At 41.1% G+C, this 23,287-nt stretch overlaps 1 protein-coding gene across 1 annotated transcript in view; it reads left to right on the top strand.

The window, feature by feature from the left end:
- LOC142291659 (uncharacterized) overlaps positions 1–23,287 on the top strand; it is a 1,021,181-nt gene that overhangs the window by 239,619 nt on the left and 758,275 nt on the right. Inside the window, exons 36-41 of the mRNA XM_075336344.1 lie at positions 5,142–5,317; positions 7,402–7,528; positions 12,799–12,914; positions 14,066–14,164; positions 15,297–15,440; positions 16,641–16,770. Of these exons, the coding sequence (XP_075192459.1) occupies positions 5,142–5,317; positions 7,402–7,528; positions 12,799–12,914; positions 14,066–14,164; positions 15,297–15,440; positions 16,641–16,770 (792 nt within the window). The remainder of the gene's footprint in view (positions 1–5,141; positions 5,318–7,401; positions 7,529–12,798; positions 12,915–14,065; positions 14,165–15,296; positions 15,441–16,640; positions 16,771–23,287) is intronic.

The following is a 23,287-nucleotide window of genomic DNA, read 5'->3' as shown; positions in this document are numbered from 1 at the left end:
ATGAGGTACCATGTTGAACTTCCACTAGTATGAGAGAGCGTGTGAGTGATAACACCAAATTTAAGACACCTGGTCTCATTCACACTTGAGATTTTGTTTCTTTAACCAGTTACATTACACCAAGGAGTGAAAATGACACATTTAGTCCACTATCATCTCAAGGTCGGCGTCCCACCCACAGGGACCCACTCACTAATATTATAACCGCCGACCGTACTCTGCTCGTCTAATGTCCGTTACCATAGCAGCCTATTTGCTAAGGCCTATGCTAAGTGTCCTTCAGTAGACCTTACTGAGGTAGAGGTTGCCATTTCCTGACACAAACTGTTTTCAGGTGCCACTCATTTGTCTGTATAGCTGGTTCTTTAGGGTTCACGCTGTCTCACTGTCAGTAGACACATTTTTGGGAAGACTTGCACCCATTAACTGCAGTCCAGGGTATTGAGCAACCTGCACATCTGATCTATTCATTAATTTGATCTTCTGATCATTCATTCATTCCCTAACTAAATATGTAGGATTAAGTCTCCCTGCTCCCTGCGACTGGCTCCTCCCCTTATGGGCTATTCCCACAGCTTAGCTGTTTCCTTCCTACAGTCATCCTGTTGCTAAGCAGATTGTAATATTTCCATTTATGAGCACTGCGAAGAACTGGCCACACTTATATTCTATGCATAAATACATTATGTTCACAATATATACATAGACGCGTGACACAGTGGCAGGGCAGGAGCATATGGCCACAGTTACCTCTACATTTTGTAAAGTTTTTTAAAAAAATATTTTTACTTTATTTTTACTTTATTTCTTAGTCTCTTTACGGAACTTAAACCTGCATTCGTCCAATCACTTTTACTATACAAAGCAATTAGCAAGTATACTAATAATCACTTCGCACTGTTCCCACACCATCCAGTTATGCATTCCTCCATTGCAATCTATGGGCCAGCCCATGCAACGTGATGTTGTGAAATGATAGTTCTGCCTGACGTCACTTATGTTGTGTGTTTCGCCTGCAAAGAAGGGAGCCGATGGCTTTCAGCGCTGCCACAGTTTTTAATAGGATCAGCGTCTTAAGGATGCTAATACTATTAAAAGCGTTATGGGCTGATGTGGTCTATTGCCAGACATGCTTATCTTGCATTTACCAGAATTGCCAAATGGTCAGTCTGGCCCTTTTCCTAGGTATGTTGTATGATATTGGAGAATGATAAACATGAAAATGCCCCATCCTTTTCTCAACAGCTATGACAATAGCTTGAAAAATGCACCTTCCTTTGCATCATACTTTATGACATGAGACAGCTGGTGTACAGTTTACCTTGGACGGCACTCCTCTAGCAGTCTCACGGGTGGTGGTGGCCATGCTCCTTCACCTGGTGCGCTGGGGCAGTGAAAGGCATATGGATGCGGATGTGCGGGGGTTAACACAGACATTCTATGGTTTTCCTGTAGCATGTTGGTTAGAGGCGTTCCTCATGATATTTGTGCTGGAAATCAGGAAAGAGTCAACAGACAGGCATGATGTTAAACCAAGTGTAAACTTCTACTTAACGGCATCAGATAGTTACAGCAGATGATATTACATATACGTCAGGTTCCAAGACAGACTTTCAGCAGTAGATAATGAGAATCAGGCTTATTAGGAGTGTAATAACAGCAAGTCGATCAGGTGTCCAAACTGAACTCCAATACTGGCATTATGGAAATCCTTCCACCTAACTAGGGTTGTGACGCCCTGGGCAAGCCAGGGGTCACAGGTCACAACATCACATGCACCCCACATTCCCGGCAGGTACATCTAGGCTAACCTCAAATCCTTGTTGCCTTCCTCCATGGGCTGATGTCCACACCAGGGGGTGGGCCAGGCGGTTGGCTCCGCCCACCGAGGAGTTCACAGCCCTGGAGGCGGGAAGAAGGGAAGAACCAGGCAGATGAGTTTAGGAGGAGGAAGTAGAAGGAAGTGGTAGAGGAGCAAAGGAGAGAAGCTGAAGTGACAGAAAAGTGAGAGTAGTAAAGCCTGAAGTTGGTCCGGGTGTGTGCCCCGGACTGAGACAGCAAGGTCAGCAGACTGCGGTGATAGTCTGCAGGGGGACTGCTTGGAGGTTGCTGGAAGGACCGCGGACGGGTGGGAGTCGCCATAATTTGCCAAATCCGTCAGTGAAGGGGACCTCTGTCTCCTAACAACCAAGTCCCGATTGAAGGCAACAGTCCGACTGTTAAGGGGAGACACCGCCACCGCCAAGGCACCAGTTTCCCAGGGCCAGCACCTGCGGGCAAGAGAGGGGCTCCTCCGGCTCATATCCAAGCCGGGGAGCGGGTAACCGGTGGGGACCCATCGCTACCAAGAGACTTTACATAGGTGCAGGGAAGAGACCGTCACCGCTAACTGCAGAGAACCGCAGCACCGTAACCGTCCGAGGGACCCGTCCAACCAGCCGTTTGTTTACCGAGAACTGTGTCATGTTTACTGGCTGAGTGAGTACCTCCATGCCGTGCGGTACAGCGCTGCCCCTGTGCCCCTGCACCTCCACAGGCCCCATACCCGCCTGTCCACCATACCAACCCCATCACTGGGCCCCGGGATCACCAAAAACCCCTACCCACGGAGTGGCAAATCAACAACTGGCTGCTCCGTACCATCACTCCCGGGCTCCCCAGACAGAGCAGCGGTGGTGTCCACTTAATCACCACAACCGTGGGTGGCGTCACGGACAATAAACTATCCCAAAACCCAATCCCCTTTCACTCACGGGCGAGGAGCGCCGCTCGAGTCCCCGGGATCCGGCCCATCGCTCGAGCCACCGAGCAGCAGCAGGCCGCAGCAGCCGCGGCAGCCGGACCCGAGCAGAGGGAGAGCGCGGCGTCCCCTCCTCCGCCCGCGACAGGGTCATATTCCCTAAAAGGCCTCCAACTCCCATTGATCTTCATTATGTGCATAGCTAACATTCTCATCTCCATTTTGGGTGCCTTCATTCTGGCTGAGCACTCCTCCTGCTTGCATGGCATACTTGCAATTAGACTGTGTGCTCTAGGGGACTAATATATTCTTGCACTATCATAAGTATTAAGGTCCAGTCACACTAAACAACTTACCAGCGATCCCAACAACGATAGGGATCGCTGGTAAGTTGCTAGGAGGTTGCTGGTGAGATGTCACACTGCGACGCTCCAGCAATCCCACCAGCAACCTGACCTGGCAGGGATCGCTGGAGCGTCGCTACATGAGTTGCTGGTGAGCTCACCAGCAACCAGTGACCAGCCCCCAGCGCCGCGTGGAAGATGCTGCGCTTGGTAACTAAGGTAAATATCGGGTAACCAACCCGATATTTACCTTGGTTACCAGCGCACGCAGCTACACATTCAGACAGCAGGGAGCAGCGCACACTGAGCGCTGGCTCCCTGCTCTCCTAGTTACAGCACACATCGGGTTAATTACCCGATGTGTGCTGCAGCTAAATGTGCACAGAGCAGGGAGCAGCGCACACCGGGTGCAGCTGCACAGGGTACATATATAGGGTATAGAGTACAGGGTGCAGCTGCACAGAGCAGGGAGCAGCGCACACCACTTAGCGCTGGCTCCTTGCTCTCCTAGTTACAGCACACATCGGGTTAATTACCCTATGTGTACTGCAGCTAAATGTGCACAGAGCAGGGAGCAGCGCACAATGCTTAGCGCTGGCTCCCTGCTCTCCTAGCTACAGCACACATCGGGTTAATTAATTAACCCGATGTGTCCTGCAGCTACGTGTGCACAGAGCAGTAGCCGGCACTGACAGTGAGAGCGGCGGAGGCTGGTAACAAAGGTAAATATCGGGTAACCAAGGACAGGGCTTCTTGGTTACCCGATGTTTACTGTGGTTACCAGCCTCCGCAGAAGCCGGCTCCTGCTGCCTGCACATTTAGTTGTTGCTGTCTCGCTGTCACACACAGCGATCTGTGCTTCACAGCGGGACAGCAACAACTAAAAAATGGCCCAGGACATTCAGCAACAACCAACGACCTCACAGCAGGGGCGAGGTTGTTGCTGGATGTCACACACAGCGACATCACTAGCAACATCGCTGCTACGTCACAAAAGTTGTTCGTTAGCAGCGATGTTGCTAGCGATGTTGCTTAGTGTGATGGGGCCTTTAGTCAATATTCTGCCCTACACAACTCTTCAGACATGTCTGCTAGCCTTTCAGCCTGCTGGAACAGGGGTTACATGTTTGCTGGTATCTGCTTCTACTCTTCTCTGGCTACAAAGACTACTCTGGTTAAAACTCCACTCATCAAGCTACTTCCCTAGCTACCAATTAAGTGATGGAATTAACTTTTTTCGTATATGTGTGCTGCATGTCACATACAAAACAGTGCAACTTTTCCAACATTCACAGCATATATACATACATAAAACACACTTCACTCAGTCTCTACCTCTGGTATCCTCCAGAGACAGCCATTCTGTGGGGTTCCACACGTCTCAGCTGATTCAAAGCCTCTAATCAAATTTAAGGTGGGAATTCCATTCAGAGAGGTTTGTAATTACATGCAACCCCAATTCCAAAAAGGTGGGATGCTTGTAAAATGTAAAGAAATCAAGAATGCCGTGATTTGGACATCTCTTATATCCATATTTTATTCACAACAGAATATAGAACACTATATAGATCATAAGTTGAAAGACATTTTTCCATTTCAATTGAAAAAATTAACTAATTTAGGAATTGATGGCAGCAATACATTTAAAAAAAAAAATTAGGAGAGGAATAAGAATGGGACAACATGTCTCTCCCAAAACTCCAGCAATTGGCCTCCTCATTTCCCAGACGTTGACAGACTGTTGTAAAAAGAATAGGGAATACTGCACAATGGTAGACAAGGTCTAGTCTTAACTTTTTAAGATGTGTTGTTTTCATCAATTTCTAAATTAGTTAATTATTTAAAATGCAATGGAAAATGTCTAACTTTAATCCTCTTATATGTGTTTTAGTTTATGGAAAAAAATTTGGCTATAAGAGATTTCCAGATTATTGTTTTCTTGTTTTCTACACTATACGCAGAGTCACAAGTTTTTTGGAAATAGGGTTGTATGACGGATAGTATATTTGTTCATTACATATTTTATTTCCAAATTTCAATTACTTTGTTATTTTCAGGTATGAAAACAATCCCCAGTGAAAAAAGTCTGTCTTTAAAATCCGGAGGAGATGAGCTTCAAGAGTCCAAACCCTGGGTCCTGACCACACTAAGTGACGTGGCATACCTTTCTACTCAGATAAAGTTCTGCCAAGAATATAATGGCTACAAAGAGCATAGTAAAGATACTGTTCAGGTATTGATGCTGGTAATTCCTTTCTTCATGAACAAGTTACTCTTTAACTTTAGGGGTGTCAATTATCTATCTATCTATCTGATTCATATCTATCTATCTATCTATCTATCTATCTATCTATCCCTTTAACCATCTATCAAATCAAATTAAATCAGCTCTTTTGGCAGCACCAAATACAAATTAGTTTTGCCAAAGCAAGTGTACACTAAGGACTGGGACTGTGGGGATGATGGTTAGGAACTAGGGATGATTGAATACCTCAAATATTCAGCTACTCCCATATTCAACGAATAGGTCGCCGCTATTTGACTATTTGTGAATATTCGATGCACAATGTAAGTCTATGGGAAACCCGAATAGTTGCCAAATAGCAACTATTCGGGCTTCCCATAGACGTACATTGCGCATCGAATATTTGCATAGCAGCAACCTATTCGTCGAATATTCGCAAAGCCGAATATTGCCGGATAATTGTGATATTCGATAATCCCTAGTAGGAATGATAGGAAGGATAGATGGGAGCACATCTAGAGTGGCGGCTATGGAAGTCCATGGCTTATCATAGTTCTCTTTCTCGAAATCTTTGACATTCGCTCACGTACCGCGCTGCTATCTCCACTACGCTCTCTTCTTCCTCCAGCTATCTAGCTATCTATCTATCTAGCAAAAAATAAAGGCAGCACTTTTCCATGCAAAGATATGTGTAGAGCGCCTAAAGTAATCACTAACACCTCTTACATACAAAAACTACAAAAAAATGGGGCATCATTCCAAAGTCAGATGATGAAAAATTGTTTTTTAATCAGTTTATGCAACGTTACAGCTCAAAATAGCATAGTTTTTCTCAAGCTTTACATAAAGTGAAGTGAACCTTGGGTGTTGCAAATATATTAATTAACTAATTGAAGCAAAACTAAGAAATATAATATAGTATAATAAAAATACACAACTGTAAAATATATCCAAAGTTACAAAGAACACACAAGCAATTTGTATTTATAATGTACTGTGATGGGGGTACTCACTCATGGATCTCAGTTGCATTGAGGTACGCAGAGGAGGCACGTTGAATAAAGTGAATAAAATGTCCAGGCTGCTTTATCCACACACAATAAACCATGCTCCCCCAGTACAGGAAAAAAATGCCATTTCAATGCAGAACAATTATATACACGTTCCCAAAACAGCACTTCAGTATCAGTCCAGTAAGTTCCAGTACAGAGACTTCTTATAAGAGGTCTTCTTACCTCCGCACACTGACCCTGGTTAGTATATCTCACAGGTTCATTCCTGGAGGTATCAAAACACCTGCATACATAGACCATGTGTCAAACAAGCTCACACAATTTTAAAATCCTGAGACACACCCATGGGTGGAGGTATGTGTATAGCCATACCCGCCCATCTCTCCAGCTATTCGGAAAACGTGTCCCTGGAATGCCCCAATAAGACTTGTGGCACTACACGGCTTAGAGAAGATATCCAAGTTTACATCACTTTCATGATACATACTCTCTGCCATGTTACAGTGCATACATATCAATTACTAACCAGTTCCGGACTGGGGCATTTACCCCTGATCCTATCTAGGCCCATTTTGGGGTTTTAAGTGTTTGTAATGTGTTTTTATAGTACACAATGTTTTCAATGTGAACTTGAAGATGCAACTGCGGTTTTTACACACATCTTTTCTTAGATCCCCCATAGAAGCCTATAGAGAAAAAAAATACACCAAAAAATGCGGCATAATTTACTTCTCCTTCTGTTCTATGAAATTGGGAGGTGTGGTGTTACAGGACATGACGGATTTTTCATAAAACGGAAAGAGCAGTACATTGATTTACTGTGTGTATGAGGTGCTAGCCGAATTGGCATGTATGTTCTCGTAACAAAGACTGATTATCGTATATAGAGTTATATATATGGGGTGCTGAAGACATGTGGAGGACATTACACACTTCGAATTCACCAGCTGCCAATGAGGTAATCATAATCATCACAATAAAGTGCTTTGAGTTAGGAGCTCATTGAACAAAATCATTTTGCTGACTCTAGCAATAAAATATTCTACCTTATATTTATAGGTCTGCCTTAACAATCTGACAGAAGGAATTGAGCATGCTGCCAAGATATTAAATGAAATTCCCCAGAAAGACATTCAGCTGCTTTCTGAAAGGACCTCAAAGGCAGCGAGTAGAGGAAATGGGCAAGGTAAGTCATACTTAATGATCTTGGTTTGCGTCCATTGATCTGCTCCTGAATCCTTGGAGAGTTGGATATCTATAAAAGTCTTACTAAAAAAATGCCTGAATGTTCATTTTTAACATTAGCAAGTGTCTTTGAGCATTTGTGTCAAAGCACACTGGAAGTTTCTGTGATCCAGCTATTTCCCAGAAAGTGCACTTGATCTAAAATGGCTTGCAATGAGTAACATTATAGAATAGTCGGGAAAGAAAGAAATTGGCTTGTAAAGGCTTAACACGTGTGTTGTAAATGATACCTTATGGAAGTGACTTACTAGGTCAAGTGTATACTGTGGAGAACACTAGAGTTTCCTACCCTTGTTTTACTTATTACCCTCATTTCAGTTTATTTGTGGAAATTGAAGAAAAAGACTGATGACACTTCTTACCTTTGTGAACAGGTGCAAACTGACCATGAAACATAGTAAAAAAAAAGGAGACAGTTACAGTCTGTAATGCTAAGATATGTGTAACAATGAATTTGGGAATATAGATTTGCATTACTGCTATGAAAAACCTGTAAAAATTGAGATACTTAGCACACAAAAATGGCTAGTTTTATGTGAGCCCAACAGCCAACGACAAGGCATTTGGCCATTGGCTGTTGGACTCACATAAAACTGGCCATTTTTGTGTGCTAAGTATCTCAATTTTTACATGTTTTTCGTAGCAGTAATGCATGTCTATATTCCCCTATTCATTGTCACACATATCTTAGCACTACAGAGTGCAACTGTCTCCTTTTTGTCATTTGTGGAAATTGGTCCCAAATTCTTCAGATGTTCTCGAGTGCAGGTGTTTGATTGTCAGAAGGTATGGCTGCGGTTACTGATTCTATTTTGTGGGACGTGCTGGGACAGTATCTCAGAGTGAATATTTCTTTGTTGCAAAATATAGACGAAACGCTCATTTCATGTGTGGATTTTAGGTATTTAGAAGCACTGTGATCTACATTTCAGCCAAAGCAATAATATTCTACAGCACTGGAAATATTGATTTCATTTCAGATAGCAAAGACCAGTATACTTGTGTTTTTACAAACAGGTATGATGGATAAGAAAGGGCAAAAAGCTATTGATCCACCATGATTCTTTTTATAAACCCATGTAACCTGTGTTCAGTGCACATCCATTTTGCTTCAAAATCAATAATGGCTTAACACAGCACTTTAGAGCAGGATAAATGCTTTTTACTCAAGGCTTATGGAGCCACCTCTTATTTCTAGATTTTGTTAGAGGCCGATTACGTAGATGAATGGTTTTATAAACTTTATTTTGCTAAATCCTGGTCATTCTTTAGATGTACAGTACAGACCAAAAGTTTGGACACACCTTCTCATCTCTAGAACAATTGTTAAGAGGAGACTTTGTGCAGCAGGCCTTCATGGTAAAATAACTGCTAGGAAACCACTGCTAAGGACAGGCAACAAGCAGAAGAGACTTGTTTGAGATCAAAAACATAAGGAATGGACATTAGACCAGTGGAAATCTGTGCTTTGGTCTGATGAGTCCAAATTTGAGATCTTTGGATCAAACCACCATGTCTTTGTAGAAAAGGTGAATGGATGGACTCTACATGGCTGGTTCCCACCGTGAAGCATGGAGGAGGAGGCGTGATGGTGTGGGGGTGCTTTGCTGGTGACACTTTTGGGGATTTATTCAAAATTGAAGGCATACAGAACCAGCATGGCTACCACAGCATCTTGCAGCGGCATGCTATTCCATCCGGTTTGCGTTTAGTTGGACCATCATTTATTCTTCAACAGGACAATGACCCCAAACACACCTCCAGGCTGTGTAAGGGCTATTTGACTACGAAGGAGAGTGATGGGGTGCTAAGCCAGATGACCTGGTCTCCACAGTCACCAGACCTGAACCCAATCGAGATGGTTTGGTGTGAGCTGGACTGCAGAGTGAAGGCAAAAGGGCCAACAAGTGCTAAGCATCTCTGGGGACTCCTTCAAGACTGTTGGAAAACCATTTCTGGTGACTACCTCTTGAAGCTCATCAAGAGAATGCCAAGAGTGTGCAAAGTAGTAATGATGAAAGCAAAAGGTGGCTACTTTGAAGAACCTAAAATATAAGACATATTTTCAGTTGTTTCACACTTTTTTAAGTATTTCATGCCACATGTTTTAATTCATAGTTTTGATGCCTTCAATGTGAATCTACAATTTTCAGAGTCCTGAAAATAAAAAAAAAATCTTTGAATGAGAAGGTGTGTCCAAACTTTTGGTCTGTACTGTATAAGTTAGATATCAGAATCTTTTATAAAAATACCTTGCAATAACTATAATGTATGTAAACCTCTTTACCACCCGGCGATTTTCCATCTTTCGTTTTTTCCTCACCTTCTTCCAAAAGCTATAACTTTTTTATTTTTACGTCAATATAGATATGTGAGGGCTTTTTTTTTTGAGGGACGAGTTGTACTTTTGAATTACATCATTCATTCTGCCCCATATTCTACTGGAAAATGGGAAAAAAAATCCAAGTGCGGTAAAATACAAAAGAAAATGCAATTGCATGATTGTTTTTTTTTTTTTAATTTATTTATTTACCATGTCCATTATATGGTAAAACTGACCTGGTAATATGTTTCCCAGGTTGGTATGAGTTCGTAGATGAGAACCATAGTTTTAGTTTTTCTAACTAGTGAAAAAATTACAGAAATTAAAAAAAAAAAATTGCACTTTTGTTGACACATTACAAGACCCGTAGCATTTTCATTTCCCAAGATCTGGGGTTAGATGATTGCTTATTTTTTGCCTCCTGAGCTGGCATTTTTAATCACACCATTTTCGGGTAGATATGATGCTTTTTATCACCTGTTATTGTATTTTTATTCAAATTAGTTTTGACCAAAAAAACGTAATTCTGGCATTTTGACTTTTTTTCTTACTTCGTCCTTTACCGATCACATTAATTGATTTTATAGTTTAATTGATTGGGTATTTCTGATTGCGTCAATTCCAAATATGTGGGTTTTTTTTATTTTCAATGGGGTAAAAGAGGTGGGATTTGAACTTTTATTTTTTTTATTTTTGCATATTTTTTTAAAAAAAATTTAACATTTTTTTATTTTACTAGTTCCTTTAAGGGGTACTTTGCACGTTGCGACATCGCTACTGCGATTTCGTTGGGGTCAAATCAAAAGTGACGCACATCCGGCGCCGTAACAACGCGGCAACGTGTAAAGCTTCGATGCACCGATAAACGATCGCAAAAGCGTCGTAAATCGGTGATCTGTGTAGTGTCGGTCATTTCCATAATTTCGCTAAATCACAAAAATAAGTGATGGTATAGAACTCTGAAACCTTATACACATTGTGCTGTAGGTAGCCATGATGTCCGTGCTCTGGACCTAACACCAGTTGCTGAAAAGCATTGCGTTTGGGGAGGAGATTGTTTTGCGACCACATCTAAATCTTAGCAATACCTAGATAATAGTAATACCTATCACCCCAAAAACATAAAGATTTTCAGGATTTTTTTGAAGACCGGGGTTGAATGAACCATTTTACACCAAATATTTTACAGCCTGTTAACACTAAAAGATTATCGTGAAAGGAACATTCTTAACCCCTTAACGGGCAGAAATATTACGTCCCTGTGGTCATAGTATTAATCCCCACCTGCTGCTGCAGGCGGCATCTGCGCACGTCAGCTGATTTGTACAACTGACATGTGTGCCTTGCATGGAATCGAATAGAATCGCTATCTACCCAGTACCTGTTAACCCCTTAAATGGCACTGTCAAGATGTGACAGCGCCATTTTAACTGCGATTGCGGTAATCGAATACTCATAGACCTCCACTGGAAGTCATGTGATGTGATCACGTAGATCTGATGGTTGTCACGGTAGCACAGGGTCATGTGATGACTCCTGTAGCTCACATGACTCAGGTCCTGTAAGAAGCAGCCGAGTACTGTCTGTTATAGGAGATGATCATTTTATCCCAATCTGAGCAGTGCTGCTCTGATCGGAAGAAATTAATTAGTGATCAGACAGCCGATCCTTCTAGTCCCCTAGGGGGACTAGTAAAATAAAAAAAAAGTTTAAAAAAAGTTTTGAAAAATAAAAAAAACTAAAAGTTCAAGTCAACTCCATTCGTGCCATTAAAAATTAAAGGATTAAAAAAATAAAAAATATACACATATTTGGTAATGCCACGTTCAGAAACGCCCGATCTGTCAAAATTTAAAATAAATTAATCTGATCAGCAGCAGCAAAAAAATTCAAGATGCCGAAATTATGTTTATTTGGTCGCCGCAGATTTTGCGCAAATGCAATAACAGGTCGTCAAAATGTAGCATCAGAGCAAAAATGGTCACTGAGCCATAGATCCCGAAAAATGAGAACTCTAGGGGTCGTGGGAAATGGCGCAAAACATACGCCACTTTTTTTTTACAAACTTCTAATTTTTTTTTAACCCCTTAGATAACAGTAAAACTATTCATGGTTGGTGTTTAGGAACTTGCACCGACCTCAGGTATCATACCCACACATCAGTTTTACCATATACTGAACACAGTGAATAAAATATCTCAAAAACAATAGTGCAATTGCACTTTTTTTGCACATCTTCCGCATTTGGATTTTTTTTGCCATTTACCAGTACAATATATGGTAAAACTCATGGATTCATTTAAAAGTACAGCTTGTTCTGCAAAAAACGAGCCCTCACATTACCAGATTGACTGAAAAATAAAAATGTTTTGGCGCTCGGAAGAAGGAAGGCAAAAAAACAAACCGAAAAGTGCAAAATCAGCCGGTCATGAAGGGGTTAAGACCTCTCGTTCTTGGTAAGAATGGTATGAGTGTATGTAAATTCAGCTTTTGTGCCTACATGACTACTTATAATATCTATTTTTTAAGTCCCCAAAGAAGTCCATTACAGAAATTCTTCTTTTTCGTTCAGTGGTGATTGAAAAATATGAATAGCCATTAAGCCATATTGGTTATACAAAATATATCACAAAATATATCCATATTATACCTAACACTCCAATAAATGATCCATATACACTAGTACCTATAGCAACCTGTGTGATTAAATCTGATTTCAAGTGAGCAAAGTTATGTGAGCAGTGTAATGTATAGCATTTCATTGAAATCACTAAAATATCTACAGGTTTTCTTTTATAAGGAACAAATTGTAATATAGCAGTAAAGAGCATTAACTCTCATGCGATACATAATTTATTATGTAATGACTTTATGAATACTTCTCATAGCTGGAGACATAAACCTTGGCAAAGAACAAGAAGATGACTGGTTAGATGTGAAGCCTTCATTGTCTGCAAAAGATGTATTGAACCTCACTAATCATATCCTTCTACTACTATATCAGGTAATCATTATACACTATAAACAGCAGGACAAGCTTTACTCATTATTTCGTCTGTCTCTTATTTTTTTCATAGTAGTTACCTAAAAAATAAAGCTTTGGAATAGTATTCCAAAGCAATACTGCCTATCACTGTATACTCTGGCATGGCTCAGTAGGCTTATATTTATGTCAGGCCTAGGGACCTTTGTTAGACCCTCAGTAGCTATAAAAACCCATTGGCGCCTGCTGACACAACAAGAATGATGGGCGGACAGAGGGAGCACCTCACTGTCAAACACCTTAGATACCATAGCCAACATTGACTTAGCTTCTACAAAGCTAAATTGTCAAAATTTAACTTATCCTCATAGAATCTATGGAGCTAAATGGCCAAGATCTGTCTTATCCACTTAGCATCTATGGAGCTAAAAGGCCAAGATCTGACTTATCCGCGTAGCATCTATTTAGCTAAATGGACAAGATCTGACTTATCCGCGTAGCATCTATGGAGCTAAAAGGCCAAGATCTGACTTATCCGCATAGCATCTATGGAGCTAAATGGCCAAGAGCTGACTTATCCGCGTAGCATCTATGGAGCTTAATTGCCAAGATCTGAGCTATCTCCATTTCTGTTAGTTTTGGCAGGAGCACAATGTTGTGTTACAACCACCATCATATGGGTAAACTAGGTAATATACCCAAAATGATTGATATATTAATTACATAGAAGAATAAGCACCCACCAATGATAGATATATCCATCACTAATCGTTAAGGGTTAGTTGAGTCTATAGGAATTTATGTAATTAGCCCTCATTTCCATGACAACTTAAGACTGTCACATTTCCTGTCATATTTTCATGGTTTGTTTCATTATAGGAACATAAAAATGCAAATGTTAGTCATAGAAGCATCACTAGGCGGACAATTGACTAGAAAGGACTCAGTGATTATGATAGTGTCTATTGAGTTTCTGATATGGTATAAGTCCTACTACCAAAAAAACACATTTCATGCCTAGTCTTAGCCTAGAATGGAGGCTTATAGGAACACTTGTGATGTACATGTTAACTCAGCCTTAGAGTATATTTGTGCATGGCAGATTTGTTGCAGAAATTTCTCTGCTTGAGCTATTGGTGTGAGTAGGTAATATATTTTCTCTGTAATTGTAGCGTGATGTCATGAAGGCAATGCAGTCTGGAGCAGCATCTGTATGGAAACAAAGCCCTACTTTGTGTTATGAACAAGAAGATAAAGACATAATCGTGAAAGTAAGTTGTAACAGAATATTCCACTTTTATGCAATAAAACGTACAAAATATTATGTATTTTACACTACTGCAATGTATTGTACATAGTCTGCAGCAGAAATAAATTGCAAGTAGATTTATACATCACTGTATTAGAGATGAGCGGCCTGTGTAAGTTTGGTTTCTCTGGGTTCTGCCGGACTTTAGATAAAGTTCTGTTCTGGACCCGGATTTGACGTGAACCTCATTGGAAGTCACTGACTGGGCAGTTCGGCTCTCCACTCACATACAGCTAGTCATATACAGAGCACTTCTGGGGGACGGAGGGTGGGATTTTTCCATTTTTTTTGTTGTTGTGCACACTACATCTAATAACACTATTGTTACTCCCAGTGAGAGCCATTAAAACACTGCATGCTGCTGTCACTGGGCCGAGCACTAAGCATACCTGAGCACAGCTATTCTCGATCAAGTAATTTGTATACATAAAGCATCCGAACTTCAAACTGGAACTCCGATTTTTTTGTAATGTCCATGTTCTGTACGAACCCCGAACTTTACTGTTCTGATCCACTCATCTCTACACCTCATATGTATCAGGACAGCTCCATTTGCTATTGTACAGTTTTTGAATAGTGAGAAGGATAGATATCTAACAATTAGTTTGAGTTCCAAACCCTATAGGCTTCATTTTCTACAGGTACTGTACATACCGATTCAGGTGCAACGTTGCATTTTCACTTTTGGTCTAGAGATTTGCTTTAAGCAACATGGAAAATTTTAGTTAGGTGTTATGACATACAGATATTAAAGGGTTCTACAGAACCTAAAAATGTATCTTGAGCAGGATATGTTGGAAAATAATAAGATGTGAAAGTATTTAGGTAGAGGGATGTAATCTCATCGCACCAAAGGACTAACTCATGATTATCATTCCTCTCCGCTGACCAAAAATATTTATACCCTGTGTATGTATGGAAGCGCATGAGTGCGTGTATGGAAGCATATGTCTCTGCTTCTCAAATACGTAAGTTATCCAAACCTCTCATTTGATAAAAACACTAAATTCATGATTGATTTTTTAATTTAAATGAGTTATCATACAACTTGTATTTATTGTTTGACCAACGTATTTATTTTTTTACTCCTACAGATTGGGGATTCTCAACTTCACTATGGTTATGAATATCAAGGGTCGGCTATGCATATGTTCATTACACCACTAACTGAACGGATCTTTCTGAATGTTATGGCTGCAGTGACAGCTGGAATTGGTGCAATGTGTGTAGGGCCACAGGTAAGATTTCTTGAGATTAAACATTTTTTTTAAAGGTAGTAATGAATATAAATAGGCCCTAATTTGTCAAGACTAGCATTTAGCGCATCAATCTTCTCGATGAACAGTGCACCTTCATAAATTTCTATCTTAATTTACACCGCTTTTGTGGTATAAATTATAACAAATCGACCTCATCTTCTTTCAGTGAAGGGGCACCACTTTTCAAAAAGTGGGAATAGCTGACTGGTGTAAAAATTGGGTCATAGTTCCAAAATTCAAGAATCTGTGAGTTTTATCTTTTTTTTCTATGCCAAAATTGGTATCAAGTAGTAAACCTTAAATGTGCCAAAATGGTTTATTTTCGTAGTTAGAGGAGATAATCAAACATTCCTTATTCCAGATCTAACTTCTGTATTAATAGGTATTCTTGTAATTTAAAGAAAAAAAAGGAAAGATTTGAGTTTATTGATGGATGTTTCTAAAGCCTGCTTTACATGTTGCAATTTTGCATACAATATCGTATGCGATTTGCAACGCCCCCATCGTATGTGCGGCACGTTCAATTTGTTGAATGTGCCGCACAAACGATTAACCCCTGTCACACGTACTTACCTTCCATACGACCTCGATGTGGGCGGCGAATGTCCACTTCCTGGAGTGGGAGGGACGTTCGGCGTCACATTGACGTCACGCGGCAGCCGGCCAATAGATGCGGAGGGGCGGAGCTGAGCGGGATGTAAATATCCCGCCCACCTCCTTCCTTCCGCATTGCTGGCCGGAAGCCGCAGGACGCAGGTAAGATCTGTTCATTGTTCCCGGGGTGTCACACACTGCGATGTGTGCTACCCCGGGTACGATGAACAATCTGACGTGCAATTCTAGATAATGGTACGATGTGTATGCGATGAACGTTTTTCCGTTCAATCACAATCGCACGTACCTGTCATACACTGCAATGTACCTTACAATGCCGGATGTGCATCACTTACGACATGACCCCGCCGACACATTGTAAGATATATTGCAGCGTGTAAAGTGGGCTTAATAGTCTGTGGTTGTGGGATGCATTCGTTTAGAAAAAGGTGTGGAATAAAATTTCTCATTCCCCCATTGATCTAACAGCACAGTGTGCACCCTGTTAGTGTACTAGAAAAGTACCATTATGGCAATCATTGAAAAATGATAAATGTTTTCCTTATTCTCTTCATTGTTTCTTAGGCCACTGGAAAAAAGTCTACCATCCAAGAGTTATCTCTTGCATTGGGAAAACCTCTGTACAGCTTTCATTTCACAAAGTCCTCAGATCACAACATTTTAAAAGACATCTGCAAAGGGCTCGCCTCCTCAGGTAGCAATTGTCTCATTAAAACAGTTGTTTGACTTCTCTAACCCCTGTGTTCGTTTCACTGGGAAGCTACGTATGCTTATGTGTGCCTTTTGTAGGAAAATGTGGTATTACATGGCAGCTATGAATTGAATGGTCTGCCAATGGCTATGTAATGCATCAACAGGCTGGGTCCATGGCAGTGGCTCCGTTTCCTATTGTTGCCGCAGAAATACTGTGGGCTCCCCAAATGGGACTTTTATGAAACCTCATACAGCTTATTGTCAGTGGAATCCTGGGTGGTTAGCAGTACTACAGTCTTGCAGCGCTGAGGTCTAGGGATCAAATCCCACCAAGGACAACATCTGCAAGTTTGTATGTTCTCCGCACGTTTGCCTGGTTTCCTCCCACACTCCAAAGACATACTGATAGGGAATTTAGATTGTGAGCCCCACTGAGGACAGTGATGATAATGTCTGTAAAGTGTTGTGGGATATGATGGCGCTATATAGGCAAAACATAATAAATACATTCTTAATGAAAACAGTTGCTTATCTCCCTCTTGCGTTAGGGAGTGACCAGCTGGAGAAAGAAAATACACAGACACATGTTGATTACATTAAACTCTCTCTCTGGGGTGAAACCTTCAGTACCCCCTTTATTATAGTAGCAGTAGTTAGTAGAAAATAGCCATTAAGATTTTAACAAGACTTAGAATATAAGATAATCATAGTACATAAAACATAAATCAAACATAATATAATGTACCAGCCAAGCAAAGTATGTAAAAGTGACCCAATCATAGTACATAGAATATGAACCAATCATAGTACATATTTAATAATTAATTATATAATTTATCTAGAAAAGTATGTAATTTATTGTTAATGCCAAGAAGCTTCCCTATAATATAGTTTTGGATATTGACGGTTGGTTTGGTTCTCCATGTAATGCTGTGGTTAATTGTTTCACATGGCTGAGTTAGAGCATAGGCTAGAATAATTAATAGCAGAAGCTGGCTGACCTGAAGGTTGTTGTGATGATCTCAAGTTGCCATAGCAGTGATCAGGCCCCCATGATCATGGTGCAGGTGTCCTGATTGGCTGGGAGAGGGAGCACACTCCATCTCCCTGCTTCCTAAATGCTGCAATCTCTATTGTTCAAGACATATTGGGGTTAAACAGTGAGGGATGGGCTGGGGACTGGCCCTAGCTGTAACTGCTTGAGCTCGGCTCTAACTTACGCTGAGCTCCCAGTGGTGATCATGGAGGCACAGCTTCTGTAAGTTTACATAATTTTGCGGGAACCTCTTCCCACTTCCCAACCATTACGTAAACTTACATCAACTATCGTGAAGTGCTTAAAAAAGAACTCCCATAAAAGTTTTTATCATTTAAATATATTGCAGGTATCATATTATATAACAATGTTTACTTACAGTTGCTTATTTTGCCCTTCATATCAGTTAATTCTTCTTTTATATGGGTTTATGACATCATGTGATTAAAAACAGACTAGCTGAATCCTTCTAAACTCTTTGTAGAAACAGAAGCCTTTTGTCTTCATAAGAATTACAAAGTGTTTTCAGTGATGTAGATTCATGCAGGGATAAGAGACTTCCTGTTTCTACATAGACCCTAAATGATTCAGCTAGTCTGTTTTTAAGCATGTGATGTTATAGACCTAATGGAAAATAGAAGAATCAGCTTGGTGGAAAGGCAAAACAAGCAATTGTAAGTATACAGTTCTATATAATATAGTGATTGCACTATATTAAAATAATAAAAACTTTGATGAGAGTGCTTCTTTAACTCCTGAAGTCTACACATCTGAGGCTGGTTGGTTTTGCAGTATATCTTCTCTATCATTTGTAAACAAGTGGCAACAGTGTGATTCCATGCTTTACATTCATCCACACCTGGAATAGCTGTAATGAGCTTGTGCTACCATATTACTTTCTCAGAAATTTAAGTACAACAACCAATACTTGAACAAAATTAAAATCATTTGTGAAGCTTGAACAGGCAAGTACATTTTCTTTTATTTTGCACCGCAGATAAGTCTCGTGTTGAACATAAAAACCAGCATTACAACCTATGGAATCAATTCTTATCGTATAGTATGACCAGACCAGCCCTTCGTTTTTGCCATTACTTAGGCTCAATACACTTTAGTACCACATAACAGATTTGGCATTTGTTTTTACCAGCAAAAAAAAATGTAAGGTAATGTGATGCTAGTCACTACTTATGGATGGTATAGACCAAAGGGTAGTCAGGCTAGCTGGTGTCAGGAAACAGGAGGACACGACAGGACACAGGTAGTAAGCAGAAACGCAGTCAAGTCACAGCCCGAAGATCAGAATTCCAGGAGAGTACATAATAGACTCAGTGAGCAGACAGAGATGTGGTTAGGTAACGGTCCGAAGTCAGAAGCCAGGAAATAACGACAAGAACATGGAGCGGGCAGAGAGGAGTCAATGAATGGTCCGGAATTAAGAAACTTAGATCAGAACACGAGCACAAAACAAGCCAAGAACACAACTGCAGAACCAGAGAGTATGACTGGAGAGATTCTGGGAGAGCATGCTCAGTAAGGAAACAGAGCAATCACCAGGAAGGTGGAACACCTGACTAAAAGCACCTCCCAGAACCTGCATGGAAACCTGTGCTGTCAAACAACCTGTCAGCTAGTGCTCAAAGAAACAGCATAGCATCTCCAAATGCAAGATACTCTGCACAAAGGAAACAAAGGAAACATGTCACTGCCGCCTCTGTTCAGGAAGGCGCGGCAGAGTATCACCGGTGTGCAAGCTGCCCTGCACAGAGGAATTGTGACAGGCATGTTCAGTATTAAGAAGCAATAAAATATTTTTTTTATCAGCATTTAAGGATTATTTTACTAAGAGAGGTTTTTCCCTTAAATCCACGCAACCAAAAAGGTCTTATCAAAGGCAGCATTTTTACACAATAGCATTTACACTTTAACAGTTTGATAGGAAAAAATAAATGACTTGAAAAACCTAATTGTCTGTAGCAGTAAATCTTTTGTAACAGTGCTGTCGCTGTTAATATGAAATATTACATTATTCTATGTAGGATGTGTTTCCAGCTAGGGCCGCGTCCATGGGCTAATTTGTAAAATCTCCTGCTACAGTGATTTAATGTTAAAGGGAGTCCTCTCCATTATTGTAATACAATTTCAATTAGCTGTTCCACAACTACAAATAAGTCTTGTGGACACGTTGGCAGCTGCGGGGCGAGAGTGCAGATGAAATCTTTTCATAATAAAATAACATTTTAGATTGAACATGGGGGCTATGTCATGCTAATTGTGTACAGTGCATATCTGATTATCATGGAAGCACACAAGGAAAGCAGATGGTAATTGGTCACTAGGATTAATTGAGCAGAGGTTGTGATGCTTAATTGCATTTACACCAGGAAACATTGGAAGTGGAGAGTGTTTTAAAATCATTTCGAAACTAGCAATTAAATACTAATTGCATTTTAGTTACCGAATTCTAATATATCATGTACTAAAAGTTAAAAAAGTGTATATATATTAGCAGAAATGGTGCATACATTTTATATTTTAAGAATTCATACTAATTTAGAACAAAATTATTAAATATTCTAACCTGATCTAATCAATTTTAGGCGGGCTTTACACGCTGCGACATCGCTAGCATCGGCTAGCGATGTCGCGTGCGATAGCACCCGCCCCCGTCGGTGGCACGATATGTGGTGATCGCTGCCGTAGCGAACATTATCGCTACGGCAGCGTCACACGCACATACCTGTGCAGCGATGTCGCTGTGACCGGCGAACTGCCTGCTTCCTAAGGGGGCGGTTCGTTCAGCGTCACAGCGACTTCACAGCAGCGTCACTGAACCGTCGCCCAATAGAAAAGGAGGGGCAGAGATGAGCGTCCGGAACATGCCGCCCACCTCCTTCCTCCTTTTCCGGTGGACGCAGGTAAGGAGATGTTTGTCGTTCCAGCGGCATCGCACACAGCGATGTGTGCTGCCGCAGGAACAACAGACAACATCGTTACTGCAGCAGCAACGATAATTGGGAAGAGGGGGGCATGTCACCAATGAGCGATTTTGAACATTTTTGCGACGATTCAAAATCGCTCATAGGTGTCACACACAACGACATCGCTAAAGCGGCCGGATGTGCGTCACAAATTCCGTGACTGCAGCGACATTGCTTTAGCGATCTCGTAGCGTGTAAAGCGGCCCTTAGACAATTTACATTGCACTATGGCTTATACCTTGTTTATTCACCAAGGATATATATTATACAATGTACAAACTATTCCTTACAATGACAGGATAATAATAACAATAATAATTCAAAATGATACTAAGGTAACAAAGTGCATAAAAAAGTACATAGGGTCTAATTTGTCAAAACTTTGTAAAAGAAGAGCTGTCTTTACTGCCCATAGCAGCTAATTAAGGCTCAACTGTAATTTTTTTTAACAGCACCGGTAAAAGAAGCTACACTAATGATTAGTTGTTGTGTCCAATAAAGATATTTGTTAGACAGCTTTGATAAATCTTCCCCCTGTAGTTCAGGATAATATTGGTAACTAATGTCTGTATGCAATTTTGTCATCACAATGGAAGAAATTCTAACACATAAGATTTATTAGCAAAAGGTTCTCAACAGGAGGCCTCTAATTTCTCTTATTCTTTGTGATACCCTATAAGTGATGAGGGCAGCGATAAAGGAAATCTGTCATTAGAATCAACCCTCCTAAGCCGTATATATGGGCATGCAGGTAATATGTAAATGAGCTGTTAAGATCCCTGGGCCCAACACAGATCTCCCTGAGAATTTACCTCCAGAGGTTGTTTTAAAAGAAAGGCATTACCAGTGTAAAGGCCGCTTTACACGCAACTACATTGCTAACGCAATGTCGTTGGGGGTCACGGAATTCGTGACGCACATCCGGCTTTGTTAGCGACGTCGTTGCGTGGGACACGTACGAGCGACCGCTAACGAGCAAAAATAGTCACCTTATTGTTGCTCGTTGACACGCTGTCCAGTTCCCAAATATCGTTGCTGCTACAGGTACGATGTTGTTCGTCGTTCCTATGGCAGCACACATCGCTATGTGTGACACCGGAGGAATGAGGAACCTCACCTTACCTGCGGCCGCCATCATCTCCTCCCCTCCTCTGCTACTGGGGCGGCCACTTAGTGACGCCGCTGTGACGCCGTAGAACCGCCCCCTTAAAGGAGAGATTGTTCGGTGTCTCCAGCGACGTCGCTAAGCAGGTATGTGCGTGTGACGCTGCCATAGCGATATTGTTCGAGGTGGGCGGGATGTTACGTCCCACTTATCTTCGCCCCTCCACTTTTATTGGGCGGCTGCTTAGTGATGTTGCTGTGACGCCGAACAAACCGCCCCCTTAGAAAGTCACAGCAACGTCGCTAGGCAAGTAAGTAGTGTGACGGGTCCGAGCGATGTTGTGCACCACGGGCAGCGATTTGCCTGTGACGCACAACCGATGGGGGCGGGTACGCACGCTAGCGATCTCGCTAGCGAGATCGCAGCATGTAAAGCGGCCTTTAGACATGAAGATCAGGAGCAAAATGAAGGGGAAAAAGTGGTCTTTTTGCACTGCTGTAAATGTCTGAAGAACAAGACTTGATACATGGGCAGGATCTGTTGTGGTTTATTGTGGATGCGTTTCAAAGTTTTCCAAACTACTCGCAATAGATGCTGCCCACATATCCTGTTCTATTCTTATGACTTCCACAGTAGTATGGAGAGGCCACACTTCACTTCACTTCCCTTCACTTTTCTCATTTCCTGGCCTTTTGGTCCGTGTATTCTGCAGCAGCTGTCAATTAAAATCCGATTTCTGTATTGTGATCACCACAACTCCTCAAAGTGATCAATATATCCCTGCCTGTCATCACAATTATTTGGATAAGACCATATTGCGTATTTTGTTTCCCATAGCTCTTTGTTTCATTAAGATCAGGAGAGCAGACTGTCAGTCATTACATGTCTCACAGCAGTAGGGCCCCATTTTATTTAAAATAGGTTCTGGAGGCAGATTCTCTGGAAGATATATGTCCAGCCCAGAGATCTTAACAGTTCATTTTATACATTTTTTTTAAAAAAATTGTCCCACTACAACAAATTCAACAAAGTGAAAAGTAACTTGACATGCAAAGACTGTCTCTCTGGACTATATGTGTATACACTTTAGATGGCTGTCTGTCAACCAGTGGTTCAGACAATTTGTTCAGCTATCTTGGCCTATTCTCCCATACACTGGAGCGCTTTTTCAATGTTCTCCATGAGGAAACCGTTTCCAGAAATTTATGACAGTAGAATATCTCTGGGAAACAATACAATAATACAATAGACAGTCAAAAATTGGTCCTTCTAGATCGATATTTTCCCCAAAAATAATTTGTCTTGCTCTCATACACATTAGACTGTTGTTTGAACCCACTTATATCAGTGTGTTTGGCTAATATTAGTCTAAGGGCCGCTTTACATGCTACAACAT

This window comes from Anomaloglossus baeobatrachus, chromosome 2 (assembly GCF_048569485.1).
Source record: "Anomaloglossus baeobatrachus isolate aAnoBae1 chromosome 2, aAnoBae1.hap1, whole genome shotgun sequence".
Taxonomy (NCBI): Eukaryota; Metazoa; Chordata; class Amphibia; order Anura; family Aromobatidae; genus Anomaloglossus; species Anomaloglossus baeobatrachus.
The sequence above is the reverse complement of the archived record's forward strand: the minus strand, read 5'-3'. Positions and strand labels throughout refer to the sequence as shown.